The sequence below is a fragment of the Telmatherina bonti genome (genome assembly GCF_933228915.1).
Source record: "Telmatherina bonti genome assembly, chromosome: 9".
Classification (NCBI taxonomy): domain Eukaryota; kingdom Metazoa; phylum Chordata; class Actinopteri; order Atheriniformes; family Telmatherinidae; genus Telmatherina; species Telmatherina bonti.
Window position 1 is genome coordinate 21,586,521 of NC_136627.1, and position 20,002 is coordinate 21,606,522.

The following is a 20,002-nucleotide window of genomic DNA, read 5'->3' on the forward strand; positions in this document are numbered from 1 at the left end:
CTTACACTATATGAACATTTCAGATGGATCAAGACAAATAATCTGGAAAAAAAGAAAACAGTCTTTATTTAAACCCAGGCTACAATGTCATAAGATGTACAGTAAAGCACAGTGCCAGGGAGTGGTGCTAAATGCAACTTTCAATTTCATTTCTCAGTGGAAGTAGGTTTTTAAACTTCAGAAATAATTTCAAATTTTCCAAAGTTATCGGTTACTGAAAGCTACACAGAAATGCACATATATGCTGAGATATACAAGTCACAAAAACCCAGAGGCTTACTCTATTCAGACTGGAGAAAAAACACTTATAGAAAAAACTAACAATCTAAAAAGGTCCTAAAGCCTTCACATAAAATTCTCAAAAATCGCAATTACATGTGCTCAAAAAAAATAATACAAGGGCTGTTCTGAACTGGCTCCACATGATTCTGGCAGAGCTATCGACAAAACGCATCCAGAGTAGAGCACTAGCTCTCAAGCATACATGTCCTCGCGATCAGCATTGTAAATTTCTCCTTCTTGCAATGAGGCAAAGTTAAGGAAATGCGAGGGCCGATGGACTTCATGGTAGAACTCTTTGGGGTTAGCCAGCTGTAGGTCATATTTCATGTTGGGATCATGGCGCACACCTGTAGTGAGACAAGTAAAATCATTTTAATTTGACCGGCCAGTTTTATTTCCTTCCTACAACATCCTGTCTGAATAACCCATTGTTTAACATTTAAATATAAAGTCAGCCTGACACCTCAGAGATTTTAAACTGCAATTTACAACAAGGTATGGACAATAACATTTGGACAGAGCAGATTAGTTTGTCACAACTTAATATATTAAGGATGTGTGGTGTGGTATCAATCAGCCAATACCAAAGAATAAAACATGACATAAGGCTACTCACCCATGAAGTTGTAATTCCAGGAAACTTGGCCAGGTACCATGAAGAAGCCCAGGAAGCGATCAGAAAGCAGCATCTGCACTCTTTCATAGTGAGACGGCAGGTAACCTTTAGGGTTGTTGCCCTTGTCAGTATTCTGGCGACCCCATTCATACCCACTAGGTGTCAGCTTGTAGGCTGTCAGTGTGCATGACCCTGGTGTGAAGCTGGGAACAAATAGTAAAAGATTTCACAATCATTTCAATTTTACATCACAAGCTGAGAATTTCTGCAGCTCCAAGTATAATAATTTATGCAGCAGAATCCAACAAAGTTGTTGTCTTAAAATGGAACTTGCCTGCAAGTAATTATGATGGTCTTTTCTCCATCCCAAGAGGGGTTGTCAGCCATGATTTTGGCATGGGTTGTGACATCTTGTGGAGACAGCTGAGGCGACTCATTAGGCTGAGTGTGGATCCAGCCAAGGGGCTCCATTTCCTGTGCAATGAAAGAAAAAGGTGTATTTTAGAGCTCCTACAAACATCTGACATTAATCAGCATAACTGAACCGAGAAGCTCTCTGCGTCTTACTTTAAGATATTCATGACCAGGCAGCTGGTTGGGAAGGTGGACGGTCTGATGTGTCCCCCACTGAGGCACCATGACGATACAACGAATCTCCTTCACCTGGGGGTTGTCTGGTGGACTGGTGCCATAGAGGTAACCTGCAATCTAAAATAACACACGGGTCAGTTATCAGCAGAAACATTTTTGCTTCATTACTCTGCTGAGATGTGACAAAGGCTGCTCAAGTAGAATAAAATTACAGAGCAGTGGGCTTTTCATTACCACATCTGAGGTGAAGTACAGCAGATTTATACCTGTGCTCTCAGATCTGAGATGCAGATGAACTTCTTGAGGACATTTTTGGGCAAGATGTAGGTGTAACCAGTTTCCTTGATGTCATCAGATGACACATAGATGTGGTTTGTTCGGAGATGGAGGTTGGCTGCAGATATGGCCCTGAGGAAGGATTAATTGAATTATAGCCAACAGGAACATATATTCACCTTGTCAGCCATGTACAAAACAAGCAATAAAGCTTATTCTTCATTTCTGGATCAAGGTTCAACTCCTCTGAGTGCATAACTGGTTTCCAAACCAAACTGGAAGTGCCTGCATACCTGACTCTCCACTCAGTCTTAGATGAGAAGGTCTGGGTCTCGTAGTTGGATGTGGTGGAGGTGATGATCTCGTCCCCATGTTTGTTAACAGTGCGGGTCTGTGTGGCGGTGAGCTGCGACTGTTCTTTGGTCTGCTTCTCAATCTCAGCAATTTGCTGACGTTGTTGTGATGGTGCGGAGATCTCCATGCCCAGGATGATATCACGGATCTCAGACTGGGTCAGTGAAGCAACATTCACACTGGACAGAGACAAAACTATTTACTACAAAGTGCAAGTGTAGATGATTTCTTTTCAAATGAGTATAAAGATTTTTAAAAAGTGATGCAATGACAACAGTTGCTTGAACTAAATCCTAAATCACCCTCAAACAATTCTTACTTGTTCTTTTTGCCATAATCAGCCAGAATGAGATCCTTGAGTTGCACTTCCACCTTAATCCACTCCTCATCAGTGAGTGTGGGCCAGATGTGATGGGGCTCAGTGATGGTTGTTTTGTCTGGTTTCAGGATCACCTTGGCCCGGTCATTATTGACATGGAGCGCTCTGAGGATCAGGATGAGTCGAGAGAAAGCCTAGAAGAAGAGCAGACAATAAAACAGCTATTTAAACAGGGAAGTATTTTCATTTCACAAAATTTAAAGCTTAACCATTGTTTGATATAATGAAAATTAAGACTTGGGTTTGGTGAGAAACTCACTGTGTACGAGGAGATCGTCTTCAGCCAATCATCATAAAGATTGAACAGCACCATCTGTGGTTCTGTAGCCTTCAGGATGAGATCTCCAAACTTCTCCACCTTCAGACAGGCCTGGAAGGGCAGCTGCAACTCTGAGCCCTTAATCACAATGTTTGGGAAGTCGAGCAAGTGGACCTGAAAGACATCAAGTATGGCTTTGACTTTCAAAATCTAAATAGATGCTCCCATCAAAATTTACAAATCATCTAGCTGTTATAAGCATCAAACCTCCAGAGGATCCAGCATGCCTTTTCTGGTTACAATGATCTGTTTTGGCTGTTCTTCCACAGGGAGGGAGCGAATCAGGGCAGCAACTTCTTCAGCTGTTTTCCACTTGGCCAGCTAGACATTTAAAAAAGGAGAAGTTCAAATGTTTAGTAAAAAATAGACAATGCTGTATTATAACTAAGAATGTAAGCATTCACCTGAAAGGGTATAATGCCATGAATGTATGTCATATCATAATTAGAAACTTTATCAAAACAAAACCTTTGAACTAAGAGTATTCAAGTGTTTTGTATAGAAACGTAAGTCTCTGCACCTGTCCCAGACGTTTCTGTCCAGCCCACACAGATGTGTGAATGATCTTGAGGAAGAGCTGACCAGTCCTGGGATTAAAGATGAAAATGGCTCCATTGATGGGCTTTGTTGTCAAGTTACCCTCAAAGGTCTGTTGGAAAAGATGAGGAATTCAAGTCACCAGATTAAAACAACAAAAAAAAAAAATCATTTTAGTATATTTCCGGACAAAAGCTGTTTGCAGACTGTGAATTTACAACCTACAAATAGATTTATATCACAAAAACTCTCACCTTGTGAATAGTGACTCTGTACACATTGGTATCATCCACAAACCAGATGATCTGGTTGGAAAAGAGTTCACCGTAGTTCTGTGAGGACAGGTAGGGCTCAGTGGGCTCAGAGGAGTACAGCTGCAGACCTTTGCGGATGCGCTCTCTCAGCACATACAGAGCAGGATTGGCCTTCATGATCTTGGCCATGGCCTGTTGAATCAGAGGCTTGCTTCCAGGGAACCAGTTACCATAAGCACTACAAAAAAATTTAAAAGACAGGATTGAGGATTGATTTTTATCTACAATGAAAAACTGACAAATCTACAAATGACTCCACATAGACCAGCGGAGGACCAAGAAAGACACTCTTCGTGCCTCAAACTGTTGTATTTACATACAAGTACTTTGAAAGGTACTGTGAAGACTTTCAAGACAGCTGAGGAACACACTATCAGACAAACAAGCAGACACCAAAATGCAAGCAATGCTGTCAGCTGTCACTGAACAAGCTCTTCTTTCTTCCCTGCTGTTGCCAGGAAACCATAATATAGTGCTATAAATCAGAGCAACATTACTTGATATATCAGTTCTTTAGTGACAGAGTCAAATGAAGTAAATTAAACAAAAAAAGTATTTTACTCTGACTTAAAAAACTGAATTAAGTGGAAACCAAAAGAAAGTAAAAAATTAAGTTAAAAAATTCATTCAAATTTGAGAACACAACAATTGGCACCTGTGGAGGTTGTACGCCAGGTCAATAGCAATGAGCACTCCAGTGGGGGAGGGATAGATACTCATGTTGTCAGTGGTGTAGTCCAAGAACTTGGCCCTGGCATAACGCTCAATGTCATGGGAGTCATAGTCACCCCAGCGAAGCTGAATGTCAATCCAGTATTTCTGTGTGGTGGTGCTGTCCATCACATCCCTGCAGGGTGACATTTAACATTTTTATTCACACAAAAAACATGTAAATGTACATTTTATTATGGCACCTTAAGAAGCAAAAGTATTGTTATAACTCAGATTACATGTCACAGATTACAGTGCAACTTGGTAATAAAAAAATGTAGTTATATAAATGTTACTCCAAAAGTCATACTTTGAATCAGCAAGCAGAGATGGTCTGGAGACATTCCACTTGTATGATGCAAAGAGGAGGATGTCTGCACAGGATGAGTTCATCTTGTAGGATTTCCTGGGATGGATGGTCTCCTTCTGTACTGTCTCAATCTCCAAAGCATCTAGCTCCTGGTCAAACACCTGTAAACCAAATACAGAACTTTATTTAAACAAGAAGAAGTGTTTTGGGCTTTTTTTTGACAAGTGATAAATTGCCCCAAATTACACAAAGTATAAGTACAGTAAATGTTCTGAATCTACCTGACAGAGATCCATGACAATGCTCTCGTGAATCTTCTGCCACAAGTGAGCCCTGAAGATCTGGATGAGGGAGATCTTCAGAGTGGGAATCTTGCCGTGCATGAAGATTCCCGTTAGGTCAAGCTGCACTTGGAAACCTACATAGACCTAGAAAAAAAATAAATAAATAAAGGAAACAATGTTAAGTACAGACTCTTGAGCACAACAGAAAATGAAATCATCTTAGTCAATAGTCGCTAGTTGGACTAACGTTGGCTCTGTTGATTGTTGGTGACCACCAGAGTGTGAAGCGACGGTTGGGGATTTGGTTGAGACCAGACCTCTGAGCGTTAGTCAGCTTCTTCCATTTCATGGACTCCTCAAAACCACTGGCTTTTTCCCTGAAACACAAAAGGTCATTTGAGTTTCCATAAATTCACTTAAGAAATGTTTCTTAAAAATTAGGAATTAGAGCAGACTAAAACTAAACAGGAACAAACTAGCATCAAGTTTATTTGATCAACAAGAAGCACAGAGTACTTTCCCCCATCTCTTCAATAGGTACTTAAAATGAGCTACTGTTGTTCTTGTGTTTAAGTGCACTTACCAGAAGAGACCCTCCCAGGTGGGGAAATAAGTGCCTTTGAAGAGTGTGTGCTCCAGGATACCCTCCACGCCACCCAGAGCCTGGATCATGTCTGTGCGGTAGTTGTTCAGGTTCCACAGCTTACCGTCATGCCTCTGGTGAGTCCACCAGAAAGGATTCTGCTTCAGCACCTGCACTCCAGACGGACAAGCTTCGTCAGTAGGTGCACAATGGTTTTCATGACAAGATTTAAAAATATATTTACAGAGACAAATATATTACTGTTAATAAAATACTTAGATGAAAACGAGGTGTGTCTCAGATAACAGGTCCAGACAGGCAAGTAGGTTTTTTTAAAATCTTCCTTGCAGACAAATTTCTGAACTATTACATGTACAATATACTAAACTTTGTTTATCTAGGACATTTTCTCTTATGAATACATCAAAAGCATCTTCATACCTGGTACTGCTTGAAATCTGTTCTGACTCTCCATCCTTTGTCATAGGCCAGTGTGTGTCTGTCTTTCTGGAAAAGCGTGTTGATACGGGGTATTCCTCTGTCCCACGAGTCCTCCAAGTCCTCCAGAGTCAAACGTCTGACAGACAAAGCATTTTACTCAATTCAAAATAACATTTATTATGAAAGTATAGTAAAAGAACATAAGAAGTCAGCACTGCTGAGTCGTCTTAGAGGATACCTGTTCTGGGCAATAGCTTCCTGTCTCTTGAGGGCGTACTCGGCCCAGACCCTCTGTGAGTCAATGAACTCGCTCTCCCACGGCTGAATATAACGATACAAGTTGGGAATGAGCTGGTCTTCTTCATGGCTCATTCCAGATCTGAAGTGAGTGATGCCCACATCTGTTTGCTTGGACCACCTGGTAAAGCAAAAGACAAATTAATGAGTAACTTGCTGAAGCACCACAGATAAAGACAAGAGGCAATGTTTTCGGAGATGTGTGGGTCCTTACCGCAGGTCAGACTGTGGGATCAGCACATGACCCATTGACAACATGCCAAGGCCACCCAACTCTTTAGGGGTGTAGAAAACCACTGGAGGAAAGCGGCTAGGCATCTTGGAGTTCAGTCCGATCTTGATACGGGTCTGAATTTTGTTCTCACATTTCACCAGCAAGTCCAGGAGCTCCTGGGTGTTGACCACAGCCTCACGGAAGTACGTCATCAAACCAATCAGAGCCGTGTTCCATTTATTCACAATCTGGAAGTAAAAACAAGATATACTGACTTTGTATTAAGACTTTATTTTCTCTTTAACGTGTGTGTAGGCAGCTAGGTTTCTATTCTGCTGACCTTTGTGAAAGTGGTGGATCCAGAGGCCATCAGAATTTGACGCACTCTATTGTGGAAGCGCTGCATTGATTCATCATCCACACGGAGGAAACACTGGGCAGTCCTCTCTTTAGTCACCTGAATGAGTTAATACAACAGGAGATAAGATGTATTTTTAAAAAACAGCAGCAGGTGTTTGGTGTGAAAGTGACCATCAATGCCTCGGCTTATTCCTCACTTCATTCTGCAGGTTCCAGACACCATCCTTGTGAGTAAACTCTTCATAGCTGGTACGGCACTTGGGCAGGATGCGGCACTCAAAGCCACACATGTTGAAGAGCAGGTTGGGGTTGTCTTTGCTGTAGACAGACACAAAGCTGTTCTCCCACTGGACTGTAGTCACAGACCTGGGCAGGCGGTTCTTGATGTCCCAGAACACTGCACGTCCACTGGGGAAAATTAAGATCAGAATTTCCTTAAAATCTTTGGTAATACTCCTAAACAAATCAATTTCTACAAAGAATAGGATTTAATTCAATAAATCACCAGCTGTGATTCAAACATCTGATCATAAACTCACAGGTTGACATCGTGCTTCATAAGTCTCATGCGGGCATCACGAGGCCAGCATTTCTTGTTGTTGTACCCCACTATGTTCTCATTGTTGGGGTCTGGATGCTCTGTCAGATACCGCTGAATCAGATCCCTGGCCTCATCAGCAGAAAACCTGGAAGCAGAATGTAACAATTCTCATTTTCTGATACGGTTTCGACAAAAAACATCAGTCAGAGAGGATTTTAATAGCTCAGTTATTCTAGCTCACCTGAAAAAGATGTGTATGCGGTCGATGTAGCGACAGTACAGTCGGATGGGATGGGCACTCTCTGTGGCAGTATCTTGAAAACTGAGGAAGTCATTGGGCATCTGAGGGGGGCCAGCCATCTCACTGGCACGGTGCAAGCCGAGTACCAGCAGGTCCATCACAAGGCCATAATACTGCACGATGAACGAGGCAAACTGGAGCCCTCTGATGATGCCGTAAGAGTTGGTGTGGTTCATGTCCTTTGTGAACAAAGAGGAAAATAGATGCCAAACTCGAATTCATAAAACTTTTGACAAAGGATCTTTTTAAACAACTGAAGGCTCACCTTGTAGTTTATGACCACATTGTTCTTGGCTGTCATGTAATCAGCAATGTTGTGATCCACAATAAGACGCAAGAGTCTGTTGAGCAATGTCAAATCAATCTTCTCATACATCTTCTCATAGCGGGACTCCAGCATCACATTGCACTCTCCCTCTGCTGTTTCCCACACATCTTGCAGGTTGTTGATGCCTTAGAAAAATATAAACAGCTTTTAGAAGAGGCAAGCTTCAGGTTTCAGAAAGCATATGTGAACCGGTGTCTGCATAAAACTAAATTTATGTTTTTATTTCTATCCGTGTTTATAAATAGTAATGGACATTATACAACAGATCTTTTTTATGTATAAAAAAATATTAAAATGAGCATCACCTTGGCACCACTTGTACACCAGCAGTGGTGGTGGTTCGGTATCAGCAGGCTTGATCCAAGGTGGGAAAAGACGTCTCTTATCTGCCTCGTACCACAGGTACTGGTCCAGATAGGCATCAGTGATTTTCTCCAGGGGTTCCACATCATACACTGGCACCAGGTGGCTGTACAAGTCCATGAACTCAATACCAACCTGAAACAGAAGAAAATGTTCTGAAACTTCTAAGGAAAAAAATTAAACAATCTTTTAGGAAAACATTTCCTGGGAGATTACAAATATAGTTTGACCAGTAAATTATCTTGAAAAAGCTGTCAAATTCTTGTTTTTAATAAGTGTCAATTTTAGACTAAATTCTTCTTCAGTAGCTGTACGACTCTGTGCTAACCTCTTTGAATGCCCTCTGTGTAAGAAGGTGACGTTTGATCCTGGAAAGGGCCTCATGAGGGTTGTCATAGGCCTGCTCTATTAGGCCCAGCTCCTCTCTCTGACTTTGGTTCAGACGAGACTTCACACTAGGACACAAAAAGTTCAAATTATATTAAACACATTATAGTTTGTCTAAAACATTTGCTGATTAAATTTGACCATGTTTCAATCATGTTCACCTGTATGCCTCTTTGAGTCTCTCCAGGGCCAGGATCAGCAGCTTGGTGTCATGTTTGTAGGACAGCGGGGGGAAAGGGATGGGAGAGAACCGCCGACTCTCCAGCCAGTGCACAGTTGTGGTGTAAATGGCCACAGCCTCTTCTGCTGTGATGTAGGGGCCATCCTGTCAACAGAAAAAAAATCTATAAATAACAAATCAAAATGTAAAATTAAAGGCTAAAATATTAAAGTCTGGACCAGTAACATTTATTTGTTTGTTTTTTTATTTTAATCCAAAACATAAATGGTCAAAGTGAATATCTGAACAGTGAGGAGCTAACTGCCACTGCAGCCAGCAATTATAGGATCACCATTCATTTTTCTATTCCTCCAGTTCTTACGCACAGGCAAGCAGACCAATGCAAGTGCGCCTTTGTAAGAGGAATCTCAAACATAAAATAACTTCACAGTGAGTAAGCTTTTTTTTCCCCAGTTTGTCAAAGTAGGCAAACATTTTGCAACACATGGAGCCAAACAGTAAATGCAAAAAATGTAAAAGTACAAACTTCAGCTTGTTTTGATGGATAAGAGGAAAAAAAAAATCTTATTACAGCTTCATTTTTTTTTTAGTTCAATGACAAAAACAACCTCATTAAATCAGGAGATTTTTTTTAAAACCACAGAATGAAAAAGAGCAGCTTTCACTCATGTTACCTTCAGGTAGTTGTGCTGTCTTTCCTGCTCAGCTTTCAGGTACAGACGGGTCAATCTGCCCAGGTTCTTCTTGCACACAGTCTTGTCCACAGTGGCTCCACGACGGATTCGCTCACGGTTGTAGTGAGCTGTGTTCGTCCACCAGTCAGCTTTGGCCTTCACATAACGCAGGATCATGTTCTCTATGGGAGTGGGGAGGCCTGGTACCTGAAGGTAGATAGGGGGATGGAAAAAACCCCCAAAACATTAATCTAAAGAATCCACTATTACTCAGTTAAAGTGATTCCAGTTGTGCACTGACCTTCCATGGGATGTTTGCTTTCCAGCACCTCCAGGACTCACTCAGATGCTGCAGGATGGTTCTGGCTTTGTTCTGTTTGATACCCTCTGGCATCATATCCAGAATGTCATGCATCACTGCAGCACGCAACTCCAGGTCAAAGTGAGACTCCACACGCTGCTTGGTCACAGTCTTTGCCACCCCCTTAGAGTGTCTCCCTGTTGTGGCAAAGAGAACACTGCTGCTACAGAAAGTGCCACACTTCCCCCATGTAATATGTGTAAACGTGCAAATGTTTTTCTCAACTAATATTTGATGTATGTAGCCATACCTTCAAACTGCCTGGCCAGCAGATTCCCAAGCCACCTTTCCAAAAGTGGAGTAATTCCCCTCATGAAGAAGAGCCACACTCGCCACCCAGGAGCCCAGAATCCACAACCTGGACCCTTGCCCACAGGGCCCTAATTCACAACACATGAGAGACACAGTAGATGTTTACAGCGCTGGAGAAACTTTAAAAAAATAATTATAATAATAACTCTTTAAATGTGATAGTCACAGAATATCTCCCAAAACCAAGTTTCCTTACAGTGTTGAAGCGGTAGTAGATGAGATGCTTCAGGTCTTTGCACATCCGGATCTGTCTCATCAGCTTGTACTTGTAGCGGTACATGCCTGTCAGTTGTCCCACATGGGCATAGATGTACTGCAACCCGTCAGCCAACTATGACACAATAGCAATGTACTGTGAAATCACCTATTAATACAATGGTCAAGGTGGTCTTTATTATGATGCAAAACAGATCAATAATGGCCACTGACATAGGGTAACAGGAAATTATCAATCTCAAAACAGTTTCTCATCAAAATCACATTTTTCTGGTTTCCATAGAGCTAATTGTGCAAATATCTTTTCTTTTTAATAGAAGAACATCACTCTTAACAAAAGAAGCCCTCTACACTTCAGTTCAACACAAGATACACAATGAACACAATGTCTCAAACTGTAGATGATTATAATTTGCACTCAGATAAAATGGAGTAAACTGTACAAACTTGTATAAAACCAACCTGGAAGGCATCAACATTTCCCAATCTGTACTGCACATGGCTGTCCACTACCAGTTTGCTTAGACGCAGCACTTCTCTGCACAAATGGAAAGCATTTCCAAATCTGGACTTCTTTCGCTCCTGGAGAAAAGAAAAGAACAAAAAATGTAACCAAAATGGATTAAAACAGTAAATATTGCTGTCCATTGAGACAAACATTTCATTTCAATGAAAAGAAAGAAAAGAGTGACTTCTAAATATGAATAATAACTTAAGTTCATTTTAATTAAACATGACTGAATCAGTTTAAAAAAACAAGCGGCTCTATGCTGAAAACTTTACCTTTGTGGTTAGCGTCTTGACAGGCTTGAGGTTGAAATTGTAGTCCAGATGCAGGTAGTTGAGGTTCTTACGGTGGATGAGCAGATTCAGCATGTTGTAACCTTGTCTGCACACCTGCAGACCAACCTCCACCCAGTCCAGCTTGGTGGACTGAAAGAACTTTGTGGCTTTGAAGGAACGGAAGAGGTACCTGAAAAACACAGATTAAAAATTTCCTTTTAATGAACTAAAGAACTGCCAGATGAACAAGCAACTTCCAATCACATGTCAAATATTTCATACAAAGGCAACTGTATGTGCAGAGTAAACAAAATAAATAAATTAGTTTCTATAGTCACCTCTTCTTCTGAGCTTTGGGTGGTCTGTGTTTAAGAGCATTGAGTACATAGTACTTCAGAAGTTTCTGGTATGACACCCGCACTTTCACAGGCTGTCCAGCAGGACAATGCTCTCTATACCTGTAGAATAAATAAATAAAACTATTAATATGACAACGAGATAAACAAGGTAATTTTTACACATATCCAACTTAGCTAATTAAATCAGGAAAATAGAAAAGATTAACGTGTTTGAATGTAACTGTTGGCTCACCAGTTCTTTATCAGGGGAATGTCAATGGCTCGTCTTGTGCGGCCAGAGCGGAGATTGAAAGGTCTCGGAGCCCAAAGCAGAGCAATGCCATTAGCTGTGTTGTCAGTGTACAGTGGGGTCTCTTTGAGGAATGGTTCCACATACTCAGGAAGCTCAAATTCCTCATCATCATCGGGGAGAGGCTCCTGACTCTGAGTTGGTTTGGGGAAGGCATAATTTAAAATAAATAAAAATGTAAACTTCTTGAAATACAACTTGCATAATTCATGTAAATATTCTATAATTACATGCAATATCTCAATGGTGAGTAATCATCTACAGCTAAGTCAGAAATAGGCCACTATTCATTTTATTATTCCTCCCATTCTTAGGCACAGTCAAGCAGACAAACGTAAGTGCGCCTTTGTATGAGAATTTTAATTTAAATCTTTTTTTTTTTTTTTTTTTTTAAATGAGAATGTATTTTTCCAATGACGTCCAAAACAGGAGGCAGATCATTTTCAACACAAACCTTGACAGAATGTCTGTGAGAAATGGGGTTGATGAGAGGGTCAAAGTAGAAGGCTGGAAGATCTGGATCCTCAGTCTTAATAAACACCACATTTGGTGTATGATACCTGCAGAATGAGAAACAGGATAGCCCAGTTAAGGTATAAATTACCTATAATAAATAACTTGTGTTTTGACAAGAATAGATTTAAGAAGTTTTTACCAAGTGAGGTGCACATGGTGCGGCAAGTTGTTGTACAAGTAGGGGAAGGCGATTTTGTACTCTGTCCTGATGGGCTGTCGGATGATGATTTTGTTGATGTCATTGAACTCATTCCAGTCTTCATCTCTGTTATTCATACAGAAAGATAAGAAAAAGCAAAAAACTTTTAGTATTGTTCTTATTTTAAAGGATGATGGTGGTTTACTAAACATGTTCAAGAAAGAAAAAGAAGGTTCCTGAACAATAACAAACCTAAACATAATTGCTGATGAACAAGCCAAAATTATTCAAGGCAGCAGGCTTGCACAGCGTCAAGAGAATGCAAGTACACTGTTTTAAACTGATTACAGTACGTACTGGAGATTGATGTCTCTGACCAGGGGCTCAAACTTTGGCCCTCCAGGGATAGCCATATTTAGGGCCTTGGAAGTAAAGAAGGCCTTCAGGTCAAACAGATAAAAGTAGTTGTAATCCACAAGATCTGTCAGAAGCTGATTGGCCAGACGGTACAGCGTTGACATCATGGGCAGCGTGAACTGCCAGCGCCGATAGGTGGTGCCGTTCACAAACCTAAACAGGACATAAATTACATTTTATTTTTCAATCTAAATGTCTGCAAAGGATGCAGAATTTTTAGACTGTAGGATTTGGAAAATGTAAAGACTCACTTGGCAGTGTCTTTGAGGGGCTGGTGTTCATAGAACCACTCAACAACTGAGGAATCTTCCTCAGGGTCAAGCTCCATTTGGATGGCCTCCAGGGGTTCCACATCAAGGATGTTGTCAGCGTAGTCCAGCGGCGGCTCTTCATCATCAAATGGTGGAAAGCGCATCCTTTTGAAGTGTCGTCGATCACGCTTCTCACGGCGCATCATGATCCACATGGTGCTAGGATCAGATAAAAAATATCAATGACAAATAAAACTCAAAGTGCACTTGATATGCATCTCTCAGGTGAATAACCACACAAAACAAACTGAGAAACTGAAATACAGAATACCAAAGTATTTTCTCTTACCCCCACTGGGCAATGTAGACTGGCTCTATGACCCATGGGATTTCATTTACAAAAGAAATGGCTCCAGTAATATGGTACAGGACGGGTACATCTCGAATCTGCTCCCAAGGCATTGGCATGTTTTCCAGCAACTTCAGCACAGCATGGGGCATGTATTTGAGGGCACTATTAAGGAAGAGCAAAGACCGCAGATGAAGTGTGAAGTAAATATGATATAACTTATTGATCAAATTAAATTATTTTAAGCTTTTGAATCAACCTATTATTTAAGTAAAATACAGTTTTACCCAAGGTAGACCCTCTTGTCATGGCGAAACTTTCTATTGGTCATGTCTCCATGGTCCCGAATGATCTTGCGGACATGCTCAGGTGGCATGTCTTCTTTCTGAGCATCCACAAAGCCAAACTTCCTCTTTTCTGAATAGCGTTTTGCCTGTAACTGCTGCCATTTTCTGGCTGCAGGTTGGGAAACATTTAGAATATAACTGTAAAGTCAACCCTTCTTATTCAACATGTTATGGATATATAATGATAACATATCACAAATAAGTGGAACTGAGCAAAAATTGTATAAAAAAAAAAAAAAAAAGAAAGAAAAAAAAAAAGACCTTTCTCCTGTAGCTTTTCCTCAGACATGTAATCTGGAACAGGCACCGGAGGAGGAACACCTGGAGGAACACCTGGAGGGACAACTGGTGGCATCCCTGGTGGGACACCTCTGTACGGAAATGCAGCTGCCATGGTTGGTCGCTAATAGATAAATAAATAAAAACACACACACACACACCAAAAGAAAGCTTTTTATACCCGATACATCATACTTCTACATTTAAATACAACGAGATATACAGATATAAATCAAACATATATATATATATATATATATATATATATATATATATATATATATTTTTTTTTTTTTTTTTTTTTTTTTTTTTTTTTTAATAGTTGTCTGTCGTGGAAAACACATTAACATGATGCTTGTAAAGTTAGCTTTCGGGATTCAAAGAACTTTGTCATTACAATCTGCAATACTTTAATACGAATATGTACAAAAAAGAAAGAAAAAAAAGCCGACCCCATGTATCCCAAGTTGGATAATATTGTGAGTTTTCATCTAAATACAGTTAGATGACGGTAACACCTTTGCGTAACTATTAGCCCATGCTTGTTACGTTAGCTCCTTCGCTCAACATGGCTTCCACAAGCAGGATCATCTAAAATTTTCACATTACTAGAAATAACAGAATTTACCTTTTGCAAGCCAGATTTTAAAGGTTAAGTCAATTTCACATTAAAAGAGTGAAATAATAAATTGCATATGAAAAAGCTTCATCATTTAAAGTCCTGTAATACAACAATGACTGCCTTTAGGCCAAGCGTGGAGTAGTCATTTGCTAACGTTAGCTTAACAGCTAGCTAATGCACGATATGCAACAAAAACCAAAGCGTCTGCAACACCACATATTTTCTTACCTTCGCTCCAGACAGTTTCCTAACACGGAACACAATCTAGATTCACTCAAAACAAATAACTACAACATTTTCCTTTCGTTCACAGCCGTATTATCGGTGTTCTTCCGTGTCGGTGTATTGAACTGTTTCCACAAAACGCACGACGAATAACTCACGATGAACGCATCTCGGCGGGATTCACAGTCTACATCTACGGTGCTTACAATGACTCTTACGTCTAAATGACTTGTCTCTACGTTGGAAAAACTACGCAAATAATGAACAGGCGCTAAATTTAATACCCGGATGACTCCGTTTCTGGTACACTACTCCCACCTGTTGAGTTGGAGTGCATACTGCAGGGTTTGACCGGCAGAAAAAAAGCCATGAAATATTGTTATAAAAAAGGAAAGTATGGTCCCATAACAATGCATTGATTTTTATTGTCAGCATGTAAATGCTATATCTAAACTAATTTACCTATGTACAATGATTGGCAAGTCCCCTATTTTCATTTAGCTTTATTTACATTTAGTTGAACTTAAAACGCGGTGCTGAAGTCACAAGTTACATCCTTTTTTCATATATTGCCAAACAAGTGTGGTTCTTTGCTAAGTTGTTAACTTCCAAAAAAAGTTGGATTACTTTTTTAATGCTCACAAAAGCTATTGATCAGTGTTAAATTGTTGAAAAACAAAGAAAAGCAAATAAATGTAGTTCTGTAAATTAGTACAATGACTGAACTGAAAATCTGAGGAGAAAGCAGCAATCTTTAAAAAAAATTTCTAGACCTTAAAAAAGGCTTTAACATTCATCCATATAAATAGGTATTGGGCTATTACAATTTTTTTTATTTTTTTATTTATTTATTTATTTGTTGTTGTTCAATACTGTATGTGTAAATCACATGGGATTTTATTTCTACTGGTGTTTTTTGGTATGCCAAATGTATATGTACTGCAAATCACTTAAAAGTTATTCAAAACATTTGTTAATAAAATTATTTGTAGCTAAGAAACACAGAAGTTAAATACATCCGTTTCTGTTTGATTTACAACATAAATAAGCAAATCATGATTGAAAAAAATATTCAAGCTGAAGCAGAACTCAAAATTTCTGAAAGTTTGTGCCAATACAAATCATAAAATAGTATTTCCTGTCCAAAAATAAATCAAAGGCGCCGATGTTTTAGATCCACACATTTAGGCAACCTGTCGGCTGTGGATCTGGAAAATATTCTATTCAGAAGCCAAAAGGGCAGACTTTGCGGAAAGAAGAAGACTTTTGTTTTTTAAAAGAGAAATAAGTAGACTTGAAGCTGTAAGTGCAACCATTTTTGAAGAAAATTTTAAGAGTGTTGATCTCTTTTATATACAGTCTGTATGGTGCCGATGCAGCGACTGCCTGCGCCCAAGTGACGTTGCCATTTTACATAGACCGATCACCAGCGTGACCAGTAAAGGTTCTAATGTATGTGAGGAAGGGTCGTAGATAGACTCTGACATGTGGACACAGTGTAGTTTAATGGGATATGTCACTATGTTTGTGAGAAGGAGAAGATGCTCGCTACCTCTAAAACCGGAAGTGGCGTTGTTCCCCGCCCCAGTCCCTAACTGAGACCACAGACATTTATGACTGAGACGCAAAGTTTTCTTTCTCTTCTTGTGCATTCAGTTGTACAGCAAAATGATGGAAAGTGACGACGTCCGGGAAAACGTGAAGGTACTTTATTGTAGATCAGAAGCGTCAGGTATATTCATTTGGAGTTTGTGGAAAAGTTCACTTGTGTTGTATTTTTTATCTTGATTTACTTGTTTATTCATTAAACCATTAAATTAGATTCGTGATTATCTGTTTTTCTATATTTATTTGTTAGCGCAGGGTACCAAATTAATAAATTGAAATGCATTGAGTAGATATGTCACGGTTAAATCTTTAAAAGAGTTCTAATTATGAATAAATAAAATCAGACAACCTCTTGGTATCTTTCAGTATTGCCGAATGTGTTTGTGCGGTGATGATGTAGTTTACACATTGAATCAGACCTCATAATACTGAAACACAAATGTCACACATTCAGAAATACTATGGCAGTCGGCTGGAGTCTTCTTGTGATTTGCAAACAAGTGCTGCCTCCTGCAGTTTGTCCTGCAGCCCACTGCCAACAAGTGTCAAAGAAGCTCTGAGTTTGGTTCACCCCGAGGTTTCCAAAAGGTACAGCTGGAAAACTCTGCTTCATCTAACTTTTTATTTAATTTTTACCACAGAAAACTAGTAGATTTTTTTTTTATTTATTTTTTGGTAATATTAACAGGGACTAAGTCACAATCTACTTTTTTTCTCTTCCATATTAATGTAATCATTTATTAATTACACTATTTGATTATAGTGTTGACAGGGCAGATTATACATACATTATATATAATTTTTGAAAGAGCATTTTTACTGACAGAAGTCTGTGCACTTCCTCTGCAGTTGATACTTCCCTTTAATTGTAATATCTGCTGTCATCAAAAATAAATTTCTCCAGATTCTTTGGATGTGGTCTTCCATTTCCAGCAAAGCTCGAGGGATGCAGAGTCTTGGACTTGGGCAGCGGCACTGGACGAGACTGTTTTGCCTTTAGTAAACTTGTTGGACCAACCGGACATGTGACAGGAATCGACATGACAGAGGAGCTGGTGATTACATACAGCTGGACACATCAGCTCTGACCCCTATATTTTTACTACTGATTTCACTTGTATTCCCTTAGATCACTGTATCTCGTCAGTACATTGAGTATCATCAGAAGAAGTTTGGCTATGAAAAGCCCAATGTCACTTTTGTCCAAGGATACATGGAGAAACTCAATGAGGCAGGCATACGGAATGACTCAGTGGATGTTGTGATGTATGTTTGAAGATATATTTGGGTTTCTTTTGTCAGTTAAAATAAACTTGATGGATTCACCAGTATTCATTTTTTCTGTAATCCCAGATCCAACTGTGTAATCTGTCTGTGTCCCGATAAAAAAGCAGTGCTACAACAAGCCTATGATGTCCTAAAGGTTAGTCGGTAGTTACCAGTAGCTCGACTCACTGAGAAAAAGGTAAAAATAATTGCGTTGTATTTCATTACTCTGTTTTCACACAGGAAGGAGGAGAACTTTACTTCAGTGACATGTATGCCAGCAGCATCATTCCCCATGACATGAAGCAGGATCCAGTCCTGTGGGGTAAAATAACATTGCATTAGTGATCTAAAAGGGAAGCATCTGTGACACACAATATTGTCTTACAACAATCCATTTCCCTAATTGTTTAGGTGAGGGAATGGGTGGTTCCCTGTTTTGGAAAGATTTTATTCCACTGGCCCATAGTGTTGGTTTCAGCACCCCTCACCTTGTTTCATCAAGCCTCATTGAGGTCCACAACAGTGAGCTCAAAGCAAAAGCAGGTAAGATTAGATATGTTTAAATAACAACAGATAATAACTCACTCTGCAGCTCATTGAAGCTGTGTTTTCCAGGTGACATCAAGTATGCTTCAAGCACTTACAGGCTCTTTAAACTGCCCAGTCGCCCAGTGATGTTGAGTGCATCTGTGACTTATAAAGGAACAGTGGCAGAGTTCCCAAATCAGCTGGACTTTGATTCATCCCACTGTTTCCAGGTGAGAAGTTTTGGCAGGTCAGTCATTCCTCCTGTTTATATTTACACAAGAACAGATACGGTATTAATATCATACTCACTAGTCCAAAAGGTCATAAGTTTTAATAAAAGATAAAAGGTACGCATAGTCAAAGTTAGGATTTGTTGTCTTGCAGAAAGATAAGGCAGTGGAGGTAAATGAAGAAATGGCAGCAATCCTGCAGTGTTCCAGATTCTCAAAGGATTTCCAAATCCAGATGCTAGATAAACACGAGTCCGGCTCGGAGCCAAACCAGGTAGCTCTTTGTGTTACTATAGTAACAGTGTTTTAAATCTCATTTATGTATAGTTGCATGATTTATAGTATGACTTCAAATGTAAAGTTTAAAGCATTTAACTTCCAAGTGTGTATTAAAAACATTTTACATCAGTTGTGTAGTATAAGTTTGTAGTCATAAGGTTGAAGATAAACTTTAATTTGTTTTCTCTTTCCTTAGTACTGCCACCTCAACCCATTTCTGTTGGCCGAGAAACGGGGGTCCTCTGTGAAGCATTACTCCAAACTTGGCAAATAAACTGTCTGCTGCAGGCAGAAGAAATAGTTTGAAGATACATGAATAGGAAACACTTCAACACATAAACACATGTTTTAATGATCATTGTCAGTAATAATTACTAATGTAATAATTTGTTGTTGTCAAGAAGTGATTTTTCAGATTATCTAGGATGCACCTGGACCAAGTGGAGTCTGTGTTGACTTCAGTTCAGTTAGATTTTAAAGTGCCAATTACCCTTTCAGTCATTGTTATAATTTAGAAATTCATTTATTTTCGTTTAATTCAAACATGTTCGAAAATAGTTTCGCATGTAAATGAGCCATTTACATGGATAAAAATCAAAGGCTGAAACACACATGATTTTGCAGCAATAAAATTTCAGAAAAGAAATAGTCAATTTCTGAGTTTTGGTTATTATTTTGCATTCAGAGAAATTTCATTTTGTGTAAATATGCAAGATATATTGAAAATATTATTTAGATCTGAAAAAATTTAATAAAAATTATTTAAAGTTAAAAAACAGAACCATAGTCTGCTAAGAGTCCATCCATCCATTTTCTATACCTGCTTATTCCAATGCTAGGTGACTGGTTGTATCCTAACCCCTCAGTCATTAGGCAAAGCTGTAAAAGCTGCAAGTCCATTACAGTCAGAGCAACCAGGTGGAAAAAAAAGAACAACACAGAACATATGACGCATTCAAAAAACTATTCCATTAGTATGA

General features: G+C 39.4%; 2 protein-coding genes across 2 annotated transcripts; one reads left to right on the forward strand and one right to left on the reverse strand.

Annotated features, from left to right (window-relative positions):
* Positions 1-43: 43 nt before the first annotated feature.
* On the reverse strand, positions 44-15,258 carry prpf8 (pre-mRNA processing factor 8). The gene is made up of 43 exons (XM_079246519.1): positions 15,112-15,258; positions 14,244-14,385; positions 13,923-14,091; positions 13,636-13,800; positions 13,287-13,505; positions 12,976-13,188; positions 12,619-12,744; positions 12,418-12,523; positions 11,907-12,097; positions 11,654-11,773; positions 11,316-11,505; positions 10,995-11,114; positions 10,513-10,647; positions 10,255-10,384; positions 9,945-10,141; positions 9,644-9,850; positions 8,950-9,113; positions 8,730-8,856; positions 8,344-8,536; positions 7,976-8,163; positions 7,651-7,889; positions 7,408-7,554; positions 7,066-7,276; positions 6,849-6,965; positions 6,509-6,756; positions 6,236-6,415; positions 5,998-6,133; positions 5,557-5,726; positions 5,221-5,350; positions 4,971-5,117; positions 4,690-4,850; positions 4,324-4,515; positions 3,609-3,846; positions 3,338-3,466; positions 3,025-3,138; positions 2,758-2,931; positions 2,439-2,632; positions 2,059-2,298; positions 1,756-1,897; positions 1,466-1,606; positions 1,233-1,372; positions 899-1,101; positions 44-629 (listed from the first exon to the last, which is right to left on the reverse strand). Exons 2-43 carry the CDS (start codon positions 14,374-14,376, stop codon positions 475-477), a joined length of 7,041 nt encoding a protein of 2,346 aa, XP_079102645.1. The 5' UTR covers positions 14,377-14,385; positions 15,112-15,258; the 3' UTR covers positions 44-474.
* Positions 15,259-16,712: 1,454 nt separating this feature from the next.
* Positions 16,713-19,355, forward strand: LOC306760399 (arsenite methyltransferase). Its single transcript, XM_079246228.1, has 10 exons — positions 16,713-16,812; positions 17,171-17,304; positions 17,621-17,771; positions 17,846-17,982; positions 18,070-18,139; positions 18,226-18,307; positions 18,397-18,528; positions 18,601-18,743; positions 18,898-19,017; positions 19,219-19,355. Exons 1-10 carry the CDS (start codon positions 16,777-16,779, stop codon positions 19,294-19,296), a joined length of 1,083 nt encoding a protein of 360 aa, XP_079102354.1. The 5' UTR covers positions 16,713-16,776; the 3' UTR covers positions 19,297-19,355.
* The last annotated feature ends 647 nt before the right edge of the window (positions 19,356-20,002 follow it).